The sequence below is a fragment of the Blastocystis sp. subtype 4 genome, assembly GCF_000743755.1.
Source record: "Blastocystis sp. subtype 4 strain WR1 chromosome Unknown seqid_0095, whole genome shotgun sequence".
Lineage (NCBI taxonomy): Eukaryota > Bigyra > Opalinata > Blastocystidae > Blastocystis > Blastocystis sp. subtype 4.
The window spans coordinates 1-18,151 of record NW_014569452.1 but is presented as its reverse complement, the minus strand read 5'-3'; the positions used below and the strand labels follow the sequence as shown (position 1 = coordinate 18,151).

Below are 18,151 nucleotides of genomic sequence, written 5' to 3'. Positions count from 1 at the left end.
TCAAATATATCTTGTAATCACAGGAAGGTGAGTACTCGAATTCATTAACAACATAGGAGGAAGATCTTTCACAAGACTACGAAGATTCTTCATGTATTCAGAAGAATCTGTAGCATTGACTTCCTTCGGTGAATATAGTTTCATAAGAATCATCTGACTATTGGCACAGACTGATTTCAACAATGGATTTAAGACCTTTGCCAGTACATCAAAAGGAAGAATATGCAATGCTACACAATTACTATCGATTTTTAACATTACAGAAATCGTCACGATTCTCATATTCCTTTAAGTCTGCTTTAGGTATTCCAATCACCTTTGTTACAGCATCTACTCGTACTTCTTCTAATAGCTCTTTCAATCGTTTATCTTCAGCTTCAAATGCTAGTCATCATACTTCATTCACATCCTTACACTCACTATCATCACATCCTGGCAGAATCTGAATCAATCGTAATGTGAACTTCTTCCAACTAGCATGACGATGAATGATATATCCATATTGAATGATAACTGATAAGTAATCTATTGATAACCGCGGGAATCCATTTATACTTGAGAACTCAATATGCCAATCCCAATCACCTACAATGACCATATCAATTGTGCACAATTCAGGATGCTCGTAACTGTCACGCATAGCAGGCCAATTAAGCTCTGTTGCATGAGGTTGAATCTTGGCATAGTTGGCTGCTACTACGATATTGCGTTGAAGAACCAACACATCATTGATCATTGTACAGTAATCTTCATCTTTCAATATAGAGGGAAGAGGCTAGGATATATGGAATTCCAAAAATACAGCTTACCACGGAAACTAAGGGTAACTCAATATTCTGCATTCCTCGTAGTTTGTGAAGGATTTCAACACTACTACTCACTTCATTCTCTCTAAAGATGATCTCAAATGATTTCACACACCTCTCTTCTTCAAGTGGAATAACAATAGTGTTTGGCTTCAACGCTCCTAATCCACATGTTGCAACCATATTGTGCAATCCTTCAATTGTGGATGGGGCAAATGATACAAGAGGGAATGCTTTGATATTACACTACTACTCATCCTCCACCCCATAACAAACATGATTGACAAAAAAAGACCAGAAATTCTCCATTGTATAGAACTCATCACAATCGCCCTTGAAATCATTTTCGTACACCGTAGAGACGACATACAATCCTCCTTTCTTCAGAACATTACAGAAATCAATCAAGGGATAACAATTTGGAGTAGGTGTATACAACAGAACGGAAGGACGCCAATATTTGGGATGATTTTTGTCAGTATCCAATTTCAAAAGCAGTTTACGAACAGTGTGATAGAATAAGGATTGAGTAATATCTCCCCATTCCTGATGAGGAGTAGTGAGAGAAAGATAGACAAAAATCACAACAAGACAAACCACGCTAATTAATGCTTTGCTAAAAGTGATTAACCCAATGAATAGGTACACCCAACTAAGATAGAACATGATAAATAAACACAGAAGACCACCAAGAAGAGAAATCTGCCAAGTACAAGCTTTGAAACGCGGTCTGAAATTAGGAGCTCCTGTGATTCGAAGAACAAATGCAGATAAATTGACAAGAGAGTAGGAAAGACAGAAGAAGTTAGTCATTAATGGTGAGATGATCTAAATGGAAGACATTCGTCTCACTTACATTCAGATCACCAATGAAGAAACATAACTCACAAACAATATACATTAAAAGAATTGCTCGTCGAGGTTCATCTCCTTTACCGTAACCTTTCCCTAGAAAACCTAATGTCTTGAATACCCCATCTCGAGCTAGTGCTTGCAATACACGAGCTCCTCCAATAAACGAACCCAAGGCAGCTGAGAAACCCACAATACTGATACCAATCACAGCTATTCCAGGCCAGAACTCCACATCCTGAAATACTGTATCTCTTCCAACCAGTGTGGAATGAGGGAATGCGAAGGCTGCGAGGGTGAACAAAAGTGCATAGTGCGTAAACGAAGCACATACAGAGATGATCGTACCCTTTCCGAGGTCTCGACCAGGATTCTCCAAATCACCAGATAGATTCGCTCCTTCCATAATGCCCGTCATTGCAGGGAAAATCACACTGAATACGGTTTGAACGTTGGCAGCAGTGAGGGTTCTAGAAATTTAAAGAAGTAATGAAAAAGGACGATGGAAGAAAGTTATCCTTGAATGACTTGAGAGAGAGACCCGAATAAACTCCACCATGCTTCAGAACCTAGTTATCAGAAAAGTTCCGAAAAGCAACCATTCCAGGCTTTTGGAAGATCATGCAACCTAAAGTCAGCCAAATTGTGATTAATTGACCTGCCCACAGCAAACGATTAATCTTTCCATAACTCTCTGCTCCCATCATAGCAACCTAGAAGTGATTGAGGAAATCTGTAATAACTATCATAACTAAGAGGAGAATTCCACTTTTGATATAGATATCATACTCATAACTACCATTCAAAAAGGTTGTTCGCAAGACATCCAAAACTCCTATACAGAAAATGAAAGAAATACGACGTACCTGTAACATGAAAAGCACTTCCAACAGCATAGGCAATAAAGAAAAGAATAGCCATGGAACCACCGAATTCGGGTCCAAGAGAACGACTAATCATATAATAGGCACCACCTCCACGCATTTTCCCGTTTGTACATAGAGCACTAAGCGACATAGCCGTGAATAGAGCCATGGACTCTCCTACAATGAACATACTACGTGTAAAAGGATTTCCATCAATTATACAGAAAAGTGGCAAGCCATCCAACTTCTCCAACAGACCATGTGATTCTCAAAAAGTACAGAATACCCATCATATGTAACATACACGGGACAATGACGCCATTAACCAAATGTAACTTGTTACTACTTCTAGGAACATCGTCTGCTTCAAAATTGGTTAAAGTCTTCCGGAAGACTGGAGTGATTGGTTCTTCCAGATCGCTATGCACTAGCAAACGTTCTTTGCTCATTGTCGGGGTTTCCACAAGATCGAAGTGTTTCATGTAACACAATCATGATTCCCGTGAGTAACTCACTTTCATGATTATCAAGCATTTCTGTTCGCTAATGTAACGTAATACCATTTTCACACACATGTTTTCTGTTTTTTTGAGATTATTGTGTTGACCAAATGTTTTGGATTCTCTCTTGAGTATTGGTTTGTTGATATGGCTTGGATGATCTTATGGTATTTCTAAGAATGTCATTCATTCGTATCATACTGCCGAATACAAAAATTGAATAAAGATTCAATTTCATTCAGTTGAGTAAAAGGTTATTTCTTCATAAATCACTGTCACTATACTCACTGTTTATACGAAAAACCATAGAGGAGTAACTAGAATGATTCGATAGGGTGGCCTCATTCTGTCGTGGATGGTTCCTACTGCTGGTTATACTGTTGATAATGTGATAATAGACGATAATATTTGATTTTCATTTTTGTCAATGCGTAAATTCGCGCCTTTTTTTATATGACAAATCATATTTCAATGAGACTAGAAGAGATTCAACAGATCTTGTCAAGACAAGATGCATCTGTTGAGCAAATTTCTCAAGCTCTGGTTGAATTTCTGCAGTTGAGTGAGACTTGTTCGTTTTTCCAAATATTCTTATCACATAGATTATTGTTCACATAATTTGACAATTTATATTGAGGGAATAGCTGATCGACTTCTGAAACCAGAGTATGAATCTATTCAACTACACTTGTTGTGTTGCTTGACAAAAATCGCACTCAGCCGTACATTTAGTATAGTCTATCAACCGTAGGATGTCCAATACCAAATAATCTTCATTCGTTCTTTCCTGCTTCTATTACGTCAATCTTAAGAGAGGAAATGAGTTTTGAGAATGATAATGGAATCTTTGTGTGTATTACTTGTCTTGCCTCTCTTTGCACCTATCGTGATCAAGTATTTTGTAGTTAATTTTTAGCATCCATACTCTCGTCTATGTGTAATCAAGAGTTCAGTAATCTTCTGTCGACACTTTCATCTTTTTATATTAGCAATTTCTCTATTATGCAGCAAATAGCATGTATCACAATGTATTTTGCGACGATTGATGAATGGACCTCATATTCTGGAGTGTTGGACTTGGTGAAGAATCTGATCTCCTACACACATAACTTTTGTAACAGTTTTTCCATAAATCCAAATAACAAGATGACAGTAAGTAATCGGATGTATCCCTTGTTTTCGATATTCCAGAATATGAGCCAAAATCGTTGTTATATGTATTTGGCTTGATCTATAGGACGAGGAATGGATATTCTTCTTCAATTACGTTGTATTGAAACAATGCATACACTTTCTCGTTGGCTTGAAGATGACCCAGGTATTGCAGATGAGAGTTGTCGAATTCTCCTTCGATTCTCTATGAATGGTTTATGTTGAGTTGGACTCTGATTCTAGAGAATGATTGCCAACAAATGTACGAAGAAGGAGGTATTGACTTGCTTCTCATAGTCTGTAAGAAGTGTATTGGAAATGAAGAAACTGTCCGAATGGCTTGTCAAGTTCTTCGTGTGATCACAGCAGCTGACGGTTTTCTTAAGGGAGTTTCATTATTGATAGATGATGGAACAAAACTCCTTCTTCAGAATAATCGCATATTTCAGCTACTGAATTCTGTGCTTCTTCAGTATGCACAGACTTCATCTGCTATTCTTCTTCACTGTCTTCTCATTGTTCTTTACATTCTGAAGCAAACTGCTCATTCTTCGGATTATCGTCGATCTGATTTGATTGACGAGATTCTTGATATGAACATCATTGCAACCGTTCATATCACACTTGAGAGACATCGAGAACCCCACTTATTACGTGTTGCTTTCATTCTCCTCTATGAACTATCTTCATTTCGAGATACCAATACTACTGACACAATAAATCGAATAATTCAGGAAATCCATCAATATGAGATCCTTCCACTGACAGTTTTGGTTATTCAATTCCTTTCAATTGAATCGGATACCCTAATTTCAGCATTGAATTTCCTTATCCTCTCCTGTCACAGAAATGAATCTCGTAAGCTCTTATATGAATGTGGTTGTGTTACCATTCTTGCCAAGTTCATTCAGATTCAAGGAGTTCCTTTTGATGTTCAAGTCCTTTGTATCGCACTTCTTTCTCGTCTCGCTTCTTTAGGTTTCAATTGTTTTTTTGATTGATGGATAGAATATTGTAGAGAAGTCATTCTTGCACATAACTGTCTCCCCGCGATTATAAGTTTGATGCAAAAAAATATGAAGGAGCCAGCTCTGATATTCTGTGGATTGGTGTGTCTGAATTATCTCTCCTTCCAGAGTAGGAATATCGCTTTTCATTTATAATAGATTATTCTGTGTGTACTCAGTTATATGAAGGAAATGCATTCTCTCTAATCGTGATGTGTTGTGTTTATTACGTGGAACAGAAAGATATTGGAATTGTGATTCAGTCACTTGGGAATATTTCTAATATCCTTGCTGTGAGTGTAAAGGAACATGTACAAGCAGGTAGTTATTAGGTTAACAAATGATTATTAGAACCTCTTGTTATGTCGTTGCTTTCAAATGATGTAGTTCAGTTACTTGACAAGCTAATTGTCATTTTCCAGAAGAATCCTCGAATTGTGTATCAGTGTGTATCTTCAATCAATTTACTCTCATTGACGAAGGAAGGAATGAAATATTTGGAGAATATGCGAGATTTGAAGGATAATCTGAATCAAGTCGTTGTCACTCCAACAAACAAGCCAGAGACAATTAAAATGGTGGTATCTATCTTGAAACGATTGGGATGTATTGTATCGGTATAGCGTGTTTGTTAGAATCAATAGAGAGGAAAAAAGAAATGCCCCTGCCGTGATTCGAACACGGGTTATCACGGCCACAACGTGATGTACTGACCAACTATACTACAGTGGCATCTGGTTTGGGTCTCTTATGTTCGTAAATAAAGGGCTTGTCTCTTCAGTCTTTTCCTTCCATAAAGGAAAAAGAAAGAGAAACGATTGATTCGTCTCATTAACTGGGTATTTCAGAGAAACTAGAAATACTGACATTCACATGACAATTGCATTTTGACGCTCTAACGAACGAATAAACACATCTAGAGAGTCATCAGGGACTTTGAGCATTTCACTTAGTCACGAGATTCACAACCAATAGGATTTAGGACCGTATTTCTCTCTCAGTATCAAGATCTTGACGATTTAAAGTAGACTATGAGCGCAGACATGCACTCGTTTGCTTCTCCAAGTAATGAGAATCCTAGTGAGAATCAACCGATTCCTCCCAATCGCCAACACTCTTACCATCGAATGGGGATCTCGGATCTTAGTCACCAGCTAGAGGCAACTAGTATGTGTTGCATGGAATCTGAGATGAATGGCTTTCATGTTGCATTAAGCAACAGACAATCAGCAAGTTCTTGTGATAATGGAAATTCTGGATCTGGCAGCAATAGTCATCTCTTTCGATCAATTAGATCAAATGACACTTCCCTTCCTACGCAAGAAGAAGAGCCTAGTGAAGAAATCGACGCTGAAGAAGAGTATATCCGAGACTTTGCAAAGCGTTGTGCTGAATTTCCAGGTCGGAAGCCTGTTCTTCTGAACATTCAAAACTCCATCCCTCATCAACAACGATCACAGTTCTCTATTATACTTGTTTGATGTTTTATGTTCGAATCTGATGCATAGAGCCAAGCTTTTGAGAAGCTGAACAGCAATGAACGAAATGAGGCAACTCTATCACCCGAATTGTATCAAGCACTACTAGCTGGAACATGCAAGAGTATTATGACTTCTTCTGGAACGTACCAATGATTGTTATGATGAATTGAAGACATATTGACACTGCTTCAGTACGAATCCCTGCAATTTCTCCCAATTACAAGAATGGTCATAATTGATATCAGTTCTAATCGATAGATCCCCAATTTCCTTCTTATCTTTTGTCGTTACCATGCTTTCGCTTCTTTTCCCTTTCCCAGATAGCAAAGATCATAAATCTATTTAAAGAAGTCTCGTTTGAGAAATATGAGTCTGATAGTTGTCAATCTCTGATTGTTTAGGATTCTTATCGATGAAAAACAATTCCAAGATAGTATGATTATTTTTATTGATGGAAAAGTACAGAGATTCATATTATCAGCAATCGATTCTAAACGTAGTTACTTTTCCTCTTATTTCATCATAGATTATCCATATGGCGTTCTCACTACTGGATCGGTATTTGGAGAAGGCAATCTGTTAGTTCCTGCTTATGCAACATCATCCTTGTTTTCATTGACTTGTGGTATGTATCTCCGTCTCACACAGGAAGACTATATGTCAATTCTATCTCTTGTAGAATGTATTGGTTATTCGTGATTATTAGGGCGAAGAATCGTTTGAAGAACCAGAACCTCTCGACTCTTGCATCAGCAGCTTGTTAGCGATGACTTCCTTCTCAGGTGGTGATGCACTGTACGATGTCCGTAGTGCAGAGATGACGAAGACATCAAATCGAAACACTCTTTCTGACTTTGCTTCTGTCTGTTATCTTGCTCATAGTCATTTGAAGTATTACTTCATTTCATTTCTGATCTAGGCACAACCCATCATATTTTCACCAATTTGAGCGGTTTGTATCCATCTTCAAGTCTTTGCGAACAGAACAGAATCGGGGTTATCAACTTTGTGACTCCATTCTGAAGGAGTACCAATTGCAGAGTGCCTCTATCTTCATCTCGAAAGAGAATTCGAGTATTGAACCTCTCGTTTATGCCGGACAAGAACCAGTTTCATTTCGATCAGAATTTAGTTATCACACTATTGTTGAGTAAGAGTTTTGTGATCATTCTGACTCTAGATCAAGAATTACTGAACATATGAATTTCATTATTCGGACTCAGGGTACTGTTATTGGTTTCCTCCATATTGCTAAATCGTCTAACAACTCGGAGACTTCTGTATTCCCTTCTGAGATGCGATGTATCTTGACAGAGGTTGCTAGTGCCTTGGGACCTTTTATTCCTGTGGGGATTCTTCATTCTTTTGATTCCTAGTTGATGCTCCCTGTGACATGTATTCAAGAGCTAAGCGATGATCAGTATCTCATGCTAAGTATTGATTCAATCACTCTCTCCCAATTTACAGCAAAACAAAGTCATTATAGCAATGTAGGACGTGTGAGCGGAGTCTGATTGACAGAATTCTATCAAATTTGCAGCATTCCAGAAAACAGTTTGTGTGACGGATTACAAGACTATGGTGATTCCAAACTGTGATTATTCAAATGTGAATGACACTCTACGATCTGTTTGTGAGAAGCGAATTCGAACTGCGATTCAATTGAATCGCTTGCATTTGTCCACAGTGTTTTATGTGAAACTCGTTTTAGGAGGTATTTCTGTTATTGGAATTATTCCTCTGTTTTCTGCCGATGTAGAATTAGTGTTGTATTCTTATTGTTAGGGAGTATTGAGAACAGGAAAGCAAAAAGTCTATTTGTATCCAGAGAACCAATTCCGATGGGGAATTGGTTGTGGTTGGGATATGAGAGTACAGTCTGTTGGCAGTGTAGGGATTAGCCTTCTGAATGAACCAGTTCGTTGGGTATTTCATCCAACAACAATAGAAGATAAACGTCCATTGAATGAGGATGATATTCAAGTACTGAATCATTTGCGTGATTTGAAGGAAGGGTTGGAGAGGGAATGAGTCATGATTCATAGAAACAGAATGACTGATGGAGAACGGTGGGCTGTATTGCGTTCGCCAGAGTTATTAAAGGAATGCAAGAATGCTTCTATTCGGTTATGTGAAGCTATGGAAGTAAGTAATGAAGAGATGAATCAGAAATAGTATACCAATCCTACGAATGTGTCACGTTGTTATTCAATATTCCCATCCTTCTTGAATTGTGATCAGTCCACAGAGACTTGTATTGAAGCACCCTCTTCTAGTCAACACTCCATTCGTATTGGTAAACTCCTCCTTCTTCTAGGTCATCGTAATCAAGATCCGTTTCTGCGTGAGATCGTATGTGAGACTCTCTATCAACAACTCAGTGAGGATGATTGGATTCTCTTCTGTCCTCAGCTAGTCCAGGCATTGAAGTGGGACGTCCATGAAGACAATGCTCTGATTCGTTTCATGTTTCTCCATGCTCTGCAAAGTCGTTCATTCGCTTATGTTCTGTACTGGGAACTTCAAGTTTATAACGATTTATCTCGTAATCTCTAGTCCAATAATAACAACCCAGTCTTCCATTCTCGCTTCAGTGGATACTTGGAGATTCTTCTTCAAATTACAGAGTCACTGAAACTGATTGTTGGATCTGAAGTATGCCTATTAGTGGAATTCCACTTAGTATCTACTTATTCGTCAACTTATGAATGTTGCTGAACAAATCAAAATGATCCCTGTACAAGATGATCGTAATGTATGTTCAGTGATTCATAATTATTATAAGGTTGCTCTCCTATCGCAGTTGAAGGCTCTATCATTCAGTACTCCCTTTTCATTGCCTCTGTATAGTGATATGCAATTAGCTGCTATTAATTGGAATCAATGTCGTGTGATGAACAGCAAGAAATTGCCACTATTTCTGTCCTTTGCAATTCATCAGCATTCACAAATGAATGTAATTCTTGGCGGAAATCTGTAGTTTATTTGGAATGCAGTGATTTCTAGGAATAAAGAAAGAGATACTTTGAACGTTCTAGTGAAGAAAGGAGATGACTTACGAAAAGATGAAATCATATCTGAGGTGATTCATCTATTGAGTGTCTTGTTAGAGGACTCAGGAACACCAAGTCACTTTCAGTTCTATTCGTGTTTGGCAACCAATACTGATGAAGGTCTAATTGAGATTGTGGATGATGCGGTGACAGTGGGCGATGTCTATAATGATGGAAAGGATAAGATAAGAGAGATTGAATAATGATTAGAGAAGCACACAATATTGAACAAGGTGAATACTGCGAAGCGAGTTCTCTTACACAACTTTGCTATTCAGGAATATCTAATCACTCATTCATCATTAAACACTCATTCTCTGATGACTCAACGTCGAATTCAAGCTGATCAGATGAGATTGGAAACACCTCGTATTCTGCAACCTTTGGAGGTAAAGCCGACTTATGAAGACAATTCGCTTGATCAAATGAACTATCGTTTTGCAGCCTCATTGGGTCAGTATCTGATGTTTGTCTATCTCTTTGGAATTGGAGATCGTCATAATGATAACATAATGTTGAATAATCGCGGTTATTTCCATATTGATTATGGTCATATCTTGGGACATTATAAGCATAAGTTAGGTATTGCAAGAGAGACACATTCGTTTCTTTTCACTCGAGCATACTATAATGCAATAGGTGGAGAATCTCATCCCAACTTCAAAGTGTTCATGGACAATGCAATGGCTTGTTATCGTGTTGTTAGAGAGAATGTGACTCTGTTCTATGCTCTCTTTGAATTGTTGCGTGAATCGGGCGTCGATGAGATTGTTGATGATAATGATACGTTGTTCTTAATTCGTGCATGTCGACTGGATTGTATGAAAGAAGAATAGAAATGATCCATAGTGAGTGAGGAAGAAGCAGAGAGCTTCTTGAAGAACGAGATCATCCGTGCTGTTAATAGTAAGCTTCCTATAATTAATGACTTCTTCCATGTCTTACGTCATGCTTGAATCAAGTTTGTTTGTTTTATATATTTAGTGGTTCTTTAATTATCATACCCAACTTTCTTTCTTCAAAAATGCCTTCTGAAAACAATATTAAGTGGGAGGGAATTCTCTCAGAATATCAACTGAAGGATCCTCTTAACTTGAGTGAGCGACCCGATGGTTCTTCAGTTAGCATATCTTTTGCTGGAAAGCATGCTTCAGAGTTCCTGTTTGCAACAGTACAAAATGGAAAACTCAATGGATCTGCTTTGATCAAGGATCGCTTACAAAGGCGTGTATTGAACTTTGTATTTGTAAATAATTCCATTTCTGGTCCATATGAGCTCTATAAAAATGGTTCTGTTGTCTCAAAAGGTACGTTTGTTGACTCACGAAGAAATGGAGAAGTTTGGGAGTATTTACATGGAAAGTTGTTGTTTCATGGATTCTATGATAATGATCGAAGAGATGGAGAGGGGGAGGAATATGATGAAACTGGGTTTCCAATATACAAAGGAATTTATAAAAAGGGCATTCGAGTTGTAGATCAGTATATAGTGACAGTCAATAAAGTTGATTATCTGTGTCAATACTGTTCGGAAACAAATTCTTTTCTTCGTGGCCAGTTTAATCCATCCACTCGTATTTTTGACGGTCTCTGTGTTGAAGTTGATGAATACAATCATCCCATTCGTTTGGTTCAGTATTCCTCTGGAAAGCAACTTCGTTTGATGAGATTGTTTTCAGATTCTTCAGTTGTTGAATATGATGTGAATGGAAGAGTCATCTATGAAGGTACATTTTTGTATGACCCCAAATTATGGTATCCCCGTGATGGTTATGGAGACGAATATTATGAAGGGAAGTTGGTGTATTCTGGTTGTTTTACAAATGGATTGAGGAATGGTCAAGGAACTGCTTATTATCTCGATCGTCATGTGTTGTTTAATGGTAATTGGAAAGAGGGTCGTGTGAATGGGAGTGGGGTATGTATTTGTCGAGATGGGTCTCTATTTGCTAATGGTGAATGGAACAATGGTGAATTAGTAATGGACATGGAGTTAATCTCATTTGATGAAGCTGTGAGAAATGATGATGAAATGTGCCAAGTGTTTTCCACTGTATTGTCATATCTCTTCAAAGAGGAGACGGTTCCTCGTTCAGGTTGTACACGTATCGATCCACTTGAAGACATTAAGATTGAAGAGATTTCTCCTTTGATGGAACTGAAATACGATGATGAGAATGAATGTGATGTGATAATGCTCAATAGAGGGTTGGAGAAACATATCTCAGAGAGACGAGAATCTATTATTGTTGAATTACGAAAGAGGAAAGTGAAACTGGAGAGTTATCATATTGAAGTTTGTGCAATTAGTGATAGTGAGTCCTCATCTGATGAGGCAGATGGAGGTCTGAAGGTGGTTCAGGACCTCTTATCACCAGAAGAGGTTCAGAGAGTCTTTGAGAGGTCATCATATCAAAAACAGGATTCAGAATACTCTGTGAATCCTTCCTGTGATGAAAATGTGGATAACTCCACAGTTCCTCAGATTGCCAAAGACATCTCTCCACCTCCTTTCCCTGATGTTCAGGTACCATCAACAGTCCAACAGAGTGATAAAACTCATGATATCAGCACAGCGATGAAGGATTCGATAAAAATCAGTTCTGAGTTGATGTCACCAAGTGGATCAAGTTCAACTCTACCTCCTAAGTCTCTTCCTGCTGATATTCATCTCTCTCCATTTCCCCAACCTTCTCAGCCTGTCCTGCCTCCTCTTCGTACTGATTCTCACATTCTTCCATTCCCTCAGCCTTCTCAGTCTCTTCCTACTGATTCCCAGGTCTCTCCACTTCCTCAATCCTTCAAATCATCTCCTTTGAATGAGTCTCCTACACCTCCATCTCGTCAGTCGCTCCCAAGTGACTCTGGTGTCACTCAACCATCCCTACCTTCTCTTCCTGCTGATTCTCCTGTCTCTCCATTCCCTCAGCTTTGTCAATCACTTCCTTCATCTCTTCCTAGTGATTCCGTAGCTCCTCAGATTCAGTCTCCTTTTCCTACTGTTTCTAGCGTCTCTCAATTCTTCAATTCGTCTGCTTTTCCTAATAACTCTCAACCTCCCCAAATCCTCTCACCATCATCTCTCAATTGTGATACTCAACTCTCTCAGTCATTCACATCACCCATACCAGATGAATTGCATCAATGCGAGAATCCCTCTCAATCTCTTATTCTTGATCACTCAGATGTTTCTCCTCTCTTCCCACAATCGCCATTCTCTTCAAACAAATCTTCAGAATCTCCAAGTGACAGCAATTCTCAGTCTTTGTTACGAAGTACTTCAGAGCGTCAGAACAGTTCTACTGAGACTGTATCGCTTCAACAGTCCTGCCCCTCCAATGATAGAGTTAATCTGAGTAACACTGAAGTTACACTTGTATGGGACGAGACCTGTCAGCTCTATTTCAAGGGTGTTCAATCCAGTACAGGCCTTCAAGGCAAAGGTCAGGTTCTGACTCCTGATCATCATATTCTACAAGACGGTATCTTTGCCAACAATGCTCTGAATGGACCTGGGAATGAATACTTCGCATATGAGACCACTTATGATGAGTATTCACTTGCTGGATTACCAATCCCAGAAGAGCCAGTTCTTCATCTGACTGGGAGTTTCATTGATGGTAAGTTAGAAGGAGAAGGAAAGGAATTTGGAATTGATGGAAATGTGGTTTATTCTGGATCATTCCATAAAGGTTTATATGAAGGAGAAGGTACTCTTTATGACAATGCGAATGAAGTCATTATTTCTGGAATTTTCAAAAATGGTAATATAAATGGAAAAGGAAAGAAAGTGACTTTTTTTGAACAATTGATTGAGGAAGGTGATTATCATGATGGTAAATTGAATGGGAAAGGAAGATGCTACTATCCAACTGGTCAAATTGAATATGAAGGAGAATTCAAAGATGGTAATCGATGTGGTTATGGTCAAATGTTTGATAATCAAGGTAGACTTGTTTATCAAGGAGAGTGGTTAAATGGAATTTGGAAAGGAGAAGGAATATATTATGACTATGATCACAATGTTCAAATGGAAGGAGAATTTGTGGAAAACCAATTAAATGGAGTTGGGTGCATTCGATCGATCTCAGATCAACAACTGCTATTTCAGGGAGTATTTCAGGATTCCATATTAACACGTGGTTGTGAGTATTCTCCTACCACACATCATGTGATTCGTGAAGGAACTTATACTCTAAATCACACTCGATTTGTAGGAAAGTTGTATCGCGAAAATGGTTCGTTGTGGATCGAATCCATCTTCGATCACGATACTCCGAATGGAGCTACCAAGCTTTACAATGAAAATGGAGACATTGAAATGGAAGGAGGAATGAAAGGAGGCATGTTTCATGGCTTCTGTATTCTTTACAATCCTGATGGAACGAAACAGATTGAATGTGAATATCAGAATGGAAAGGAAGAAGGAGAGAAAACTGAATTTGATCACGGTTATATACGATGGAATGGAATGATGAAGAATGGAAGTCGAGAAGGAGCTGGGAAGGAATATGATCCAAATGGACGTATCCAATTCAAAGGTGAATACCGCGGGAATAAGGCATTTGAAGGGACTGAAACAAAGTATATGTCTGTTGAGAAGGAACAATGGTGTTTTTGTCGAACCATTCACAATGGATCCTATTCTTCTGAACTTCTCATTTATGCTGTTGAAGACGAGTCACCACGGGAATTAGATCAATCTTGGCAATGTGTATATCAAGGAGGATGGATTCAAGATTCTTCTTCCAATGTGACATATGATGGAGAGTGGTTATTTGATGGCTCTGATATTCCATTGAAACATGGTCAAGGAGTGTTATATCTATCAGATGGACGTAGTGTACAAACTGAATGGAACCGCGATTTACCTGATTTAGAGAAGAGTACTGTATTTACAACAGAGAAACCAGGAACGAAACTCCGAAGAAGCCGGTACGTAGGCGGAATATTGTTAGAAATTTTCGAGTCATTACTGCATCCAGATCTGTGTTATCATGGGCAAGGAATCTTCTATTATGAAGATGATAGTTTCTTTATGGGAATCTGGGATAAGGGTCGTCTTCAAGATTATCAACCATTCATATATTGGAGTGATCGTACTGTGAAGTATGAAACACGTATTACACAGATGTCAACAGATGGCAGATTTGCTCATGAATTTATGCCTTCAAAACAAACACGATATCATCCTAAGAATTGGAATGGTTATGTTGAAGGAATGTTTTCTCAAGAGTACAACTGTATTCAGAATCCTGTCTATTACTATGATAATTTAGGTCATATGATATGTGGTCCTGCAAATGCTCAATACAGTATGAATCCTGATGGATATAATGTTGAATATGGGTATCCACGATTATGATGATTGTTTGTTGAAAACATATCATTTCGAATCAGTCTTCACTTCCTTAGTATCCTTCTTAGCAAACGGATTCCAAGAAGTCTTCTTCTTTGTTTCTTCTGGCGTAGAATCAGTCTTAGGAGGCTCTTTCACTTCTTCTTTAGCATCCTTCTTAGCAAACGGATTCCATGAAGTCTTCTTTGATTCCTCAGGTTTGGAATCAGTCTTTGGAGGTTCCTTCGCTATTCCTTGGGGTGACTCTTTGGGCTGATCTTTGACAGGTTCTTTTGCCTGGTCTTTAGGTGGCTCCTGAGGAGATTCCTTCTTAGAGAAGATATTCCATGAAGATTTCTTCTCTTCAGGCTTCGAAGCTACTCCAGTAACATTTCCGCTTGTCATTTCAACCTCTGTCTTTCCTTCCTCCTTTTTCAAAGGTCGTTTCCAACAACATTGCTTAGGAGGAGTATTCTTGCGAATATTCTCTTCTGTAATCTCTCTTCGATGCTGAATATACTTATAAACTGGAGTACTCCACAAGAAAAGAGTTATCAGATGACTTGCCACAATTGATGCAATTGGATGCCAACTTATGCGATGGAAAAGGCCACATAACAAGGTAAACCAACCACTCCTACATATTACTAACCTGTATCATCACATACGAACAACCTCCCAAAATCATCGGCCCAACATCTCCCGTAGGAAGTAACGCAATCTGGGCAAAACTTACTGAAACAATCGAAGTACTGAAAATGGAAGGGAAACTACCAAAGAAATCTTCAAAGAAAAGAGGACCCACAAAACCAATAATGCAACTACCCACAACACATAAAGTAACAGTGATACTCCTAACTGCCTTCATACAACACTTCTCTTTGTGCTTTTCACTGGGAGGAGGAATAATAGTACAAAGGAATACACCAATGTAAACACAACATGCCATAAGAATAATAGAATAGAGCCAAATATGAATGTAGATTTTGTTAAGAATAACTTGAAGATAGCCTAGAATAAATACGGCTACAAACCATGCCAAAAGGGCACCAATCATAGTAAGAATCATTGTTAACAATCCTGGAAGCTTCTTCTTATCACAATACTTTGGAATAATCTTCCACATGGGAAGGAAACACACATTTGTGGCAAACACTCCTAGGTTGTTATTAAGATCGGATACCCGTACCAATAGAACTGGCAAAAATAGAATCCGCCTGGTCATCTCTAGTCATATCCTCTTGAGTCAGCAGAACATAGGCAATCGGAACAATAACAGATGGGATAGAATCTGCTACTTCTGAAGCAATACCACCAAACTTTTCAATCAGGAGCATGACACCAAGAGCAATAAGAAGTCCAAGACCTCCAGTAAATAGAATCTTTATCCAATTCATTGGGGCCATCTGTTACGAAATAATAGTACTAATAATTAAATGGGCACTACTGTACGTATCGTTTTATTGATTATCAAGACAGTTATTACTAACGGTGCAGAATTCATATTATCCAACTCCTGTAAAATGGCTATTTTATCCAATTACTCACAAATCTTTCTGTTCTTTCCCCATTTTAGGTTGTAGTAATGTCTGTGACCTTTGAAATGATCCAGATCCAATTCTTTTAAAGTAGGTATTTTTGTGTATAGGATAATCGTTCAATTTATTCGTTGTATCACATTGTGTGACAAGATAATAATGTGTCATTGATTGCTAACTCTTAGCATTATGTTGGTAGAGAAAACGATGTACAACAAAGAGATAGTAAAACACAAAAGAAATACTAAAATCATACTTATACAGGAGAGGGCTTGGTAGGAGTGGTAACTAAGCTGATGTTAGATTTCTTCTTCTTTTTTGACTCTTTTTTCACATAATTCTCAACAGATTTCACTTCTTCTATTGACTCTTTTTTCACATGTTTCTCGACAGATTTCACTTCTTCTATTGACTTCTTTGGTAGAGTATGTTTCTTCTTCTTTGATAGAATGATGAGAATGATGATAATTAGAATAATGAGAATGATAAGAATAGAAAGAGAGATGAGAATGATAGTAAGAGTGGATAGAGCGTTGACAGTAAAGGATAGTTGAGTTTGAATGAATCCGAGTTGATTGGAAGCCTGAATGATGACGAGTGTAGATGGGAATGTAGATGAAGGAATACCAGAAATGATTCCAGTTGTCGAATTGAGAGAGAGGCCAGAGTTCCTGAAGTGATTGTGAATAGAGGATCCTCTCCTGAAATGATTGGAGAGATTGAGAATGATTGTCCTTTGATGAGACTGAATGAGAATTGAGAATACTGAAAATCGGATAGAGGAATTATGACTTGAATGGAGATTGTGAATTGAGTTGATCCAACTTGATTAGATGCTTGAATAGTGATGCTTGTGGGAGGAATGGAAGATAGAGGCGTTCCTGATATGATTCCTGTTGATGAATTGATAGATAGACCAACAGGAAGAGATCCAGAGATAATGGAGAATAACAGATCATCTCCTTGACAGTAAGGAATTGTATTGAAATAGACATTGTTTTGAATGATGAAGGGAGTCTGGAAATAGTTGAGAGATGAAGGAATGAGTTGAACAGTGAATGAAAGAGAGAATGATTTATCACTCACTTGATTCGATACTTTGATTGTGATCACCTGAGATGATACTGATTGAGAAGGAGTTCCTAATATCATTCCATTTGAAGGATTGAAAGATAGACCAACAGGAAGAGATCCTTGATTGAGAATGATAAATCATCTCCATCAACAGTAGGAGAGATAGAGAATGGATCATTCCTTTTCAGAACATATGTAGAATTAGGATAAGAGAATGAAGTGATGGATTGAAGAACAGTGAATGAAAGAGAGAATGATTTATCATTACTCACATCATTTGATACTTTGATTGTGACTGATTGAGATATGATGAATTGAGAAGGAGTTCCTGATATCATTCCATTTGAAGGATTGAAAGATAGACCAATAGGAAGAGATCCTGAAGTGATTGAGAATGATAAATCATCTCCATCAACAGTAGGAGAGATAGAGAATGGATCATTCCTTTTCAGAACATATGTAGAATTAGGATAAGAGAATGAAG

General features: G+C 38.1%; 6 protein-coding genes across 6 annotated transcripts; 4 read left to right on the top strand and 2 right to left on the bottom strand.

Annotated features, from left to right (window-relative positions):
* Positions 1-241: 241 nt before the first annotated feature.
* JH06_1703 (hypothetical protein) lies at positions 242-2,814 on the bottom strand (the record flags this gene model as incomplete). Its single annotated transcript, XM_014672381.1, has 13 exons — positions 242-384; positions 421-525; positions 556-775; positions 810-891; positions 922-1,052; positions 1,083-1,422; positions 1,453-1,634; positions 1,663-2,128; positions 2,160-2,227; positions 2,258-2,371; positions 2,402-2,493; positions 2,525-2,715; positions 2,747-2,814. The coding sequence occupies 13 exons, from the start codon at positions 2,812-2,814 to the stop codon at positions 242-244; spliced, it is 2,202 nt and encodes a 733-aa protein (XP_014527867.1).
* A 1,455-nt stretch (positions 2,815-4,269) lies between these two features.
* JH06_1702 (hypothetical protein) lies at positions 4,270-5,896 on the top strand (the record flags this gene model as incomplete). The annotated part of the gene is made up of 7 exons (XM_014672380.1): positions 4,270-4,390; positions 4,420-4,551; positions 4,582-5,154; positions 5,185-5,313; positions 5,343-5,504; positions 5,535-5,800; positions 5,828-5,896. The coding sequence occupies 7 exons, from the start codon at positions 4,270-4,272 to the stop codon at positions 5,894-5,896; spliced, it is 1,452 nt and encodes a 483-aa protein (XP_014527866.1).
* Positions 5,897-7,863: 1,967 nt separating this feature from the next.
* JH06_1701 (phosphatidylinositol -bisphosphate 3-kinase catalytic subunit gamma isoform) lies at positions 7,864-9,920 on the top strand (the record flags this gene model as incomplete). Its single annotated transcript, XM_014672379.1, has 10 exons — positions 7,864-8,010; positions 8,041-8,154; positions 8,186-8,419; positions 8,450-8,679; positions 8,710-8,809; positions 8,840-9,190; positions 9,221-9,319; positions 9,348-9,419; positions 9,450-9,640; positions 9,671-9,920. The coding sequence occupies 10 exons, from the start codon at positions 7,864-7,866 to the stop codon at positions 9,918-9,920; spliced, it is 1,788 nt and encodes a 595-aa protein (XP_014527865.1).
* A 117-nt stretch (positions 9,921-10,037) lies between these two features.
* Positions 10,038-10,673, top strand: JH06_1700 (phosphatidylinositol- -diphosphate 3-kinase; the record flags this gene model as incomplete). Its single annotated transcript, XM_014672378.1, has 2 exons — positions 10,038-10,536; positions 10,567-10,673. The coding sequence occupies 2 exons, from the start codon at positions 10,038-10,040 to the stop codon at positions 10,671-10,673; spliced, it is 606 nt and encodes a 201-aa protein (XP_014527864.1).
* A 68-nt stretch (positions 10,674-10,741) lies between these two features.
* JH06_1699 (hypothetical protein) lies at positions 10,742-15,082 on the top strand (the record flags this gene model as incomplete). The annotated part of the gene is made up of 1 exon (XM_014672377.1): positions 10,742-15,082. The coding sequence occupies one exon, from the start codon at positions 10,742-10,744 to the stop codon at positions 15,080-15,082; it is 4,341 nt and encodes a 1,446-aa protein (XP_014527863.1).
* Positions 15,083-15,103: 21 nt separating this feature from the next.
* JH06_1698 (hypothetical protein) lies at positions 15,104-16,461 on the bottom strand (the record flags this gene model as incomplete). The annotated part of the gene is made up of 3 exons (XM_014672376.1): positions 15,104-15,692; positions 15,724-16,213; positions 16,239-16,461. 3 exons carry the CDS (start codon positions 16,459-16,461, stop codon positions 15,104-15,106), a joined length of 1,302 nt encoding a protein of 433 aa, XP_014527862.1.
* Positions 16,462-18,151: the final 1,690 nt, after the last annotated feature.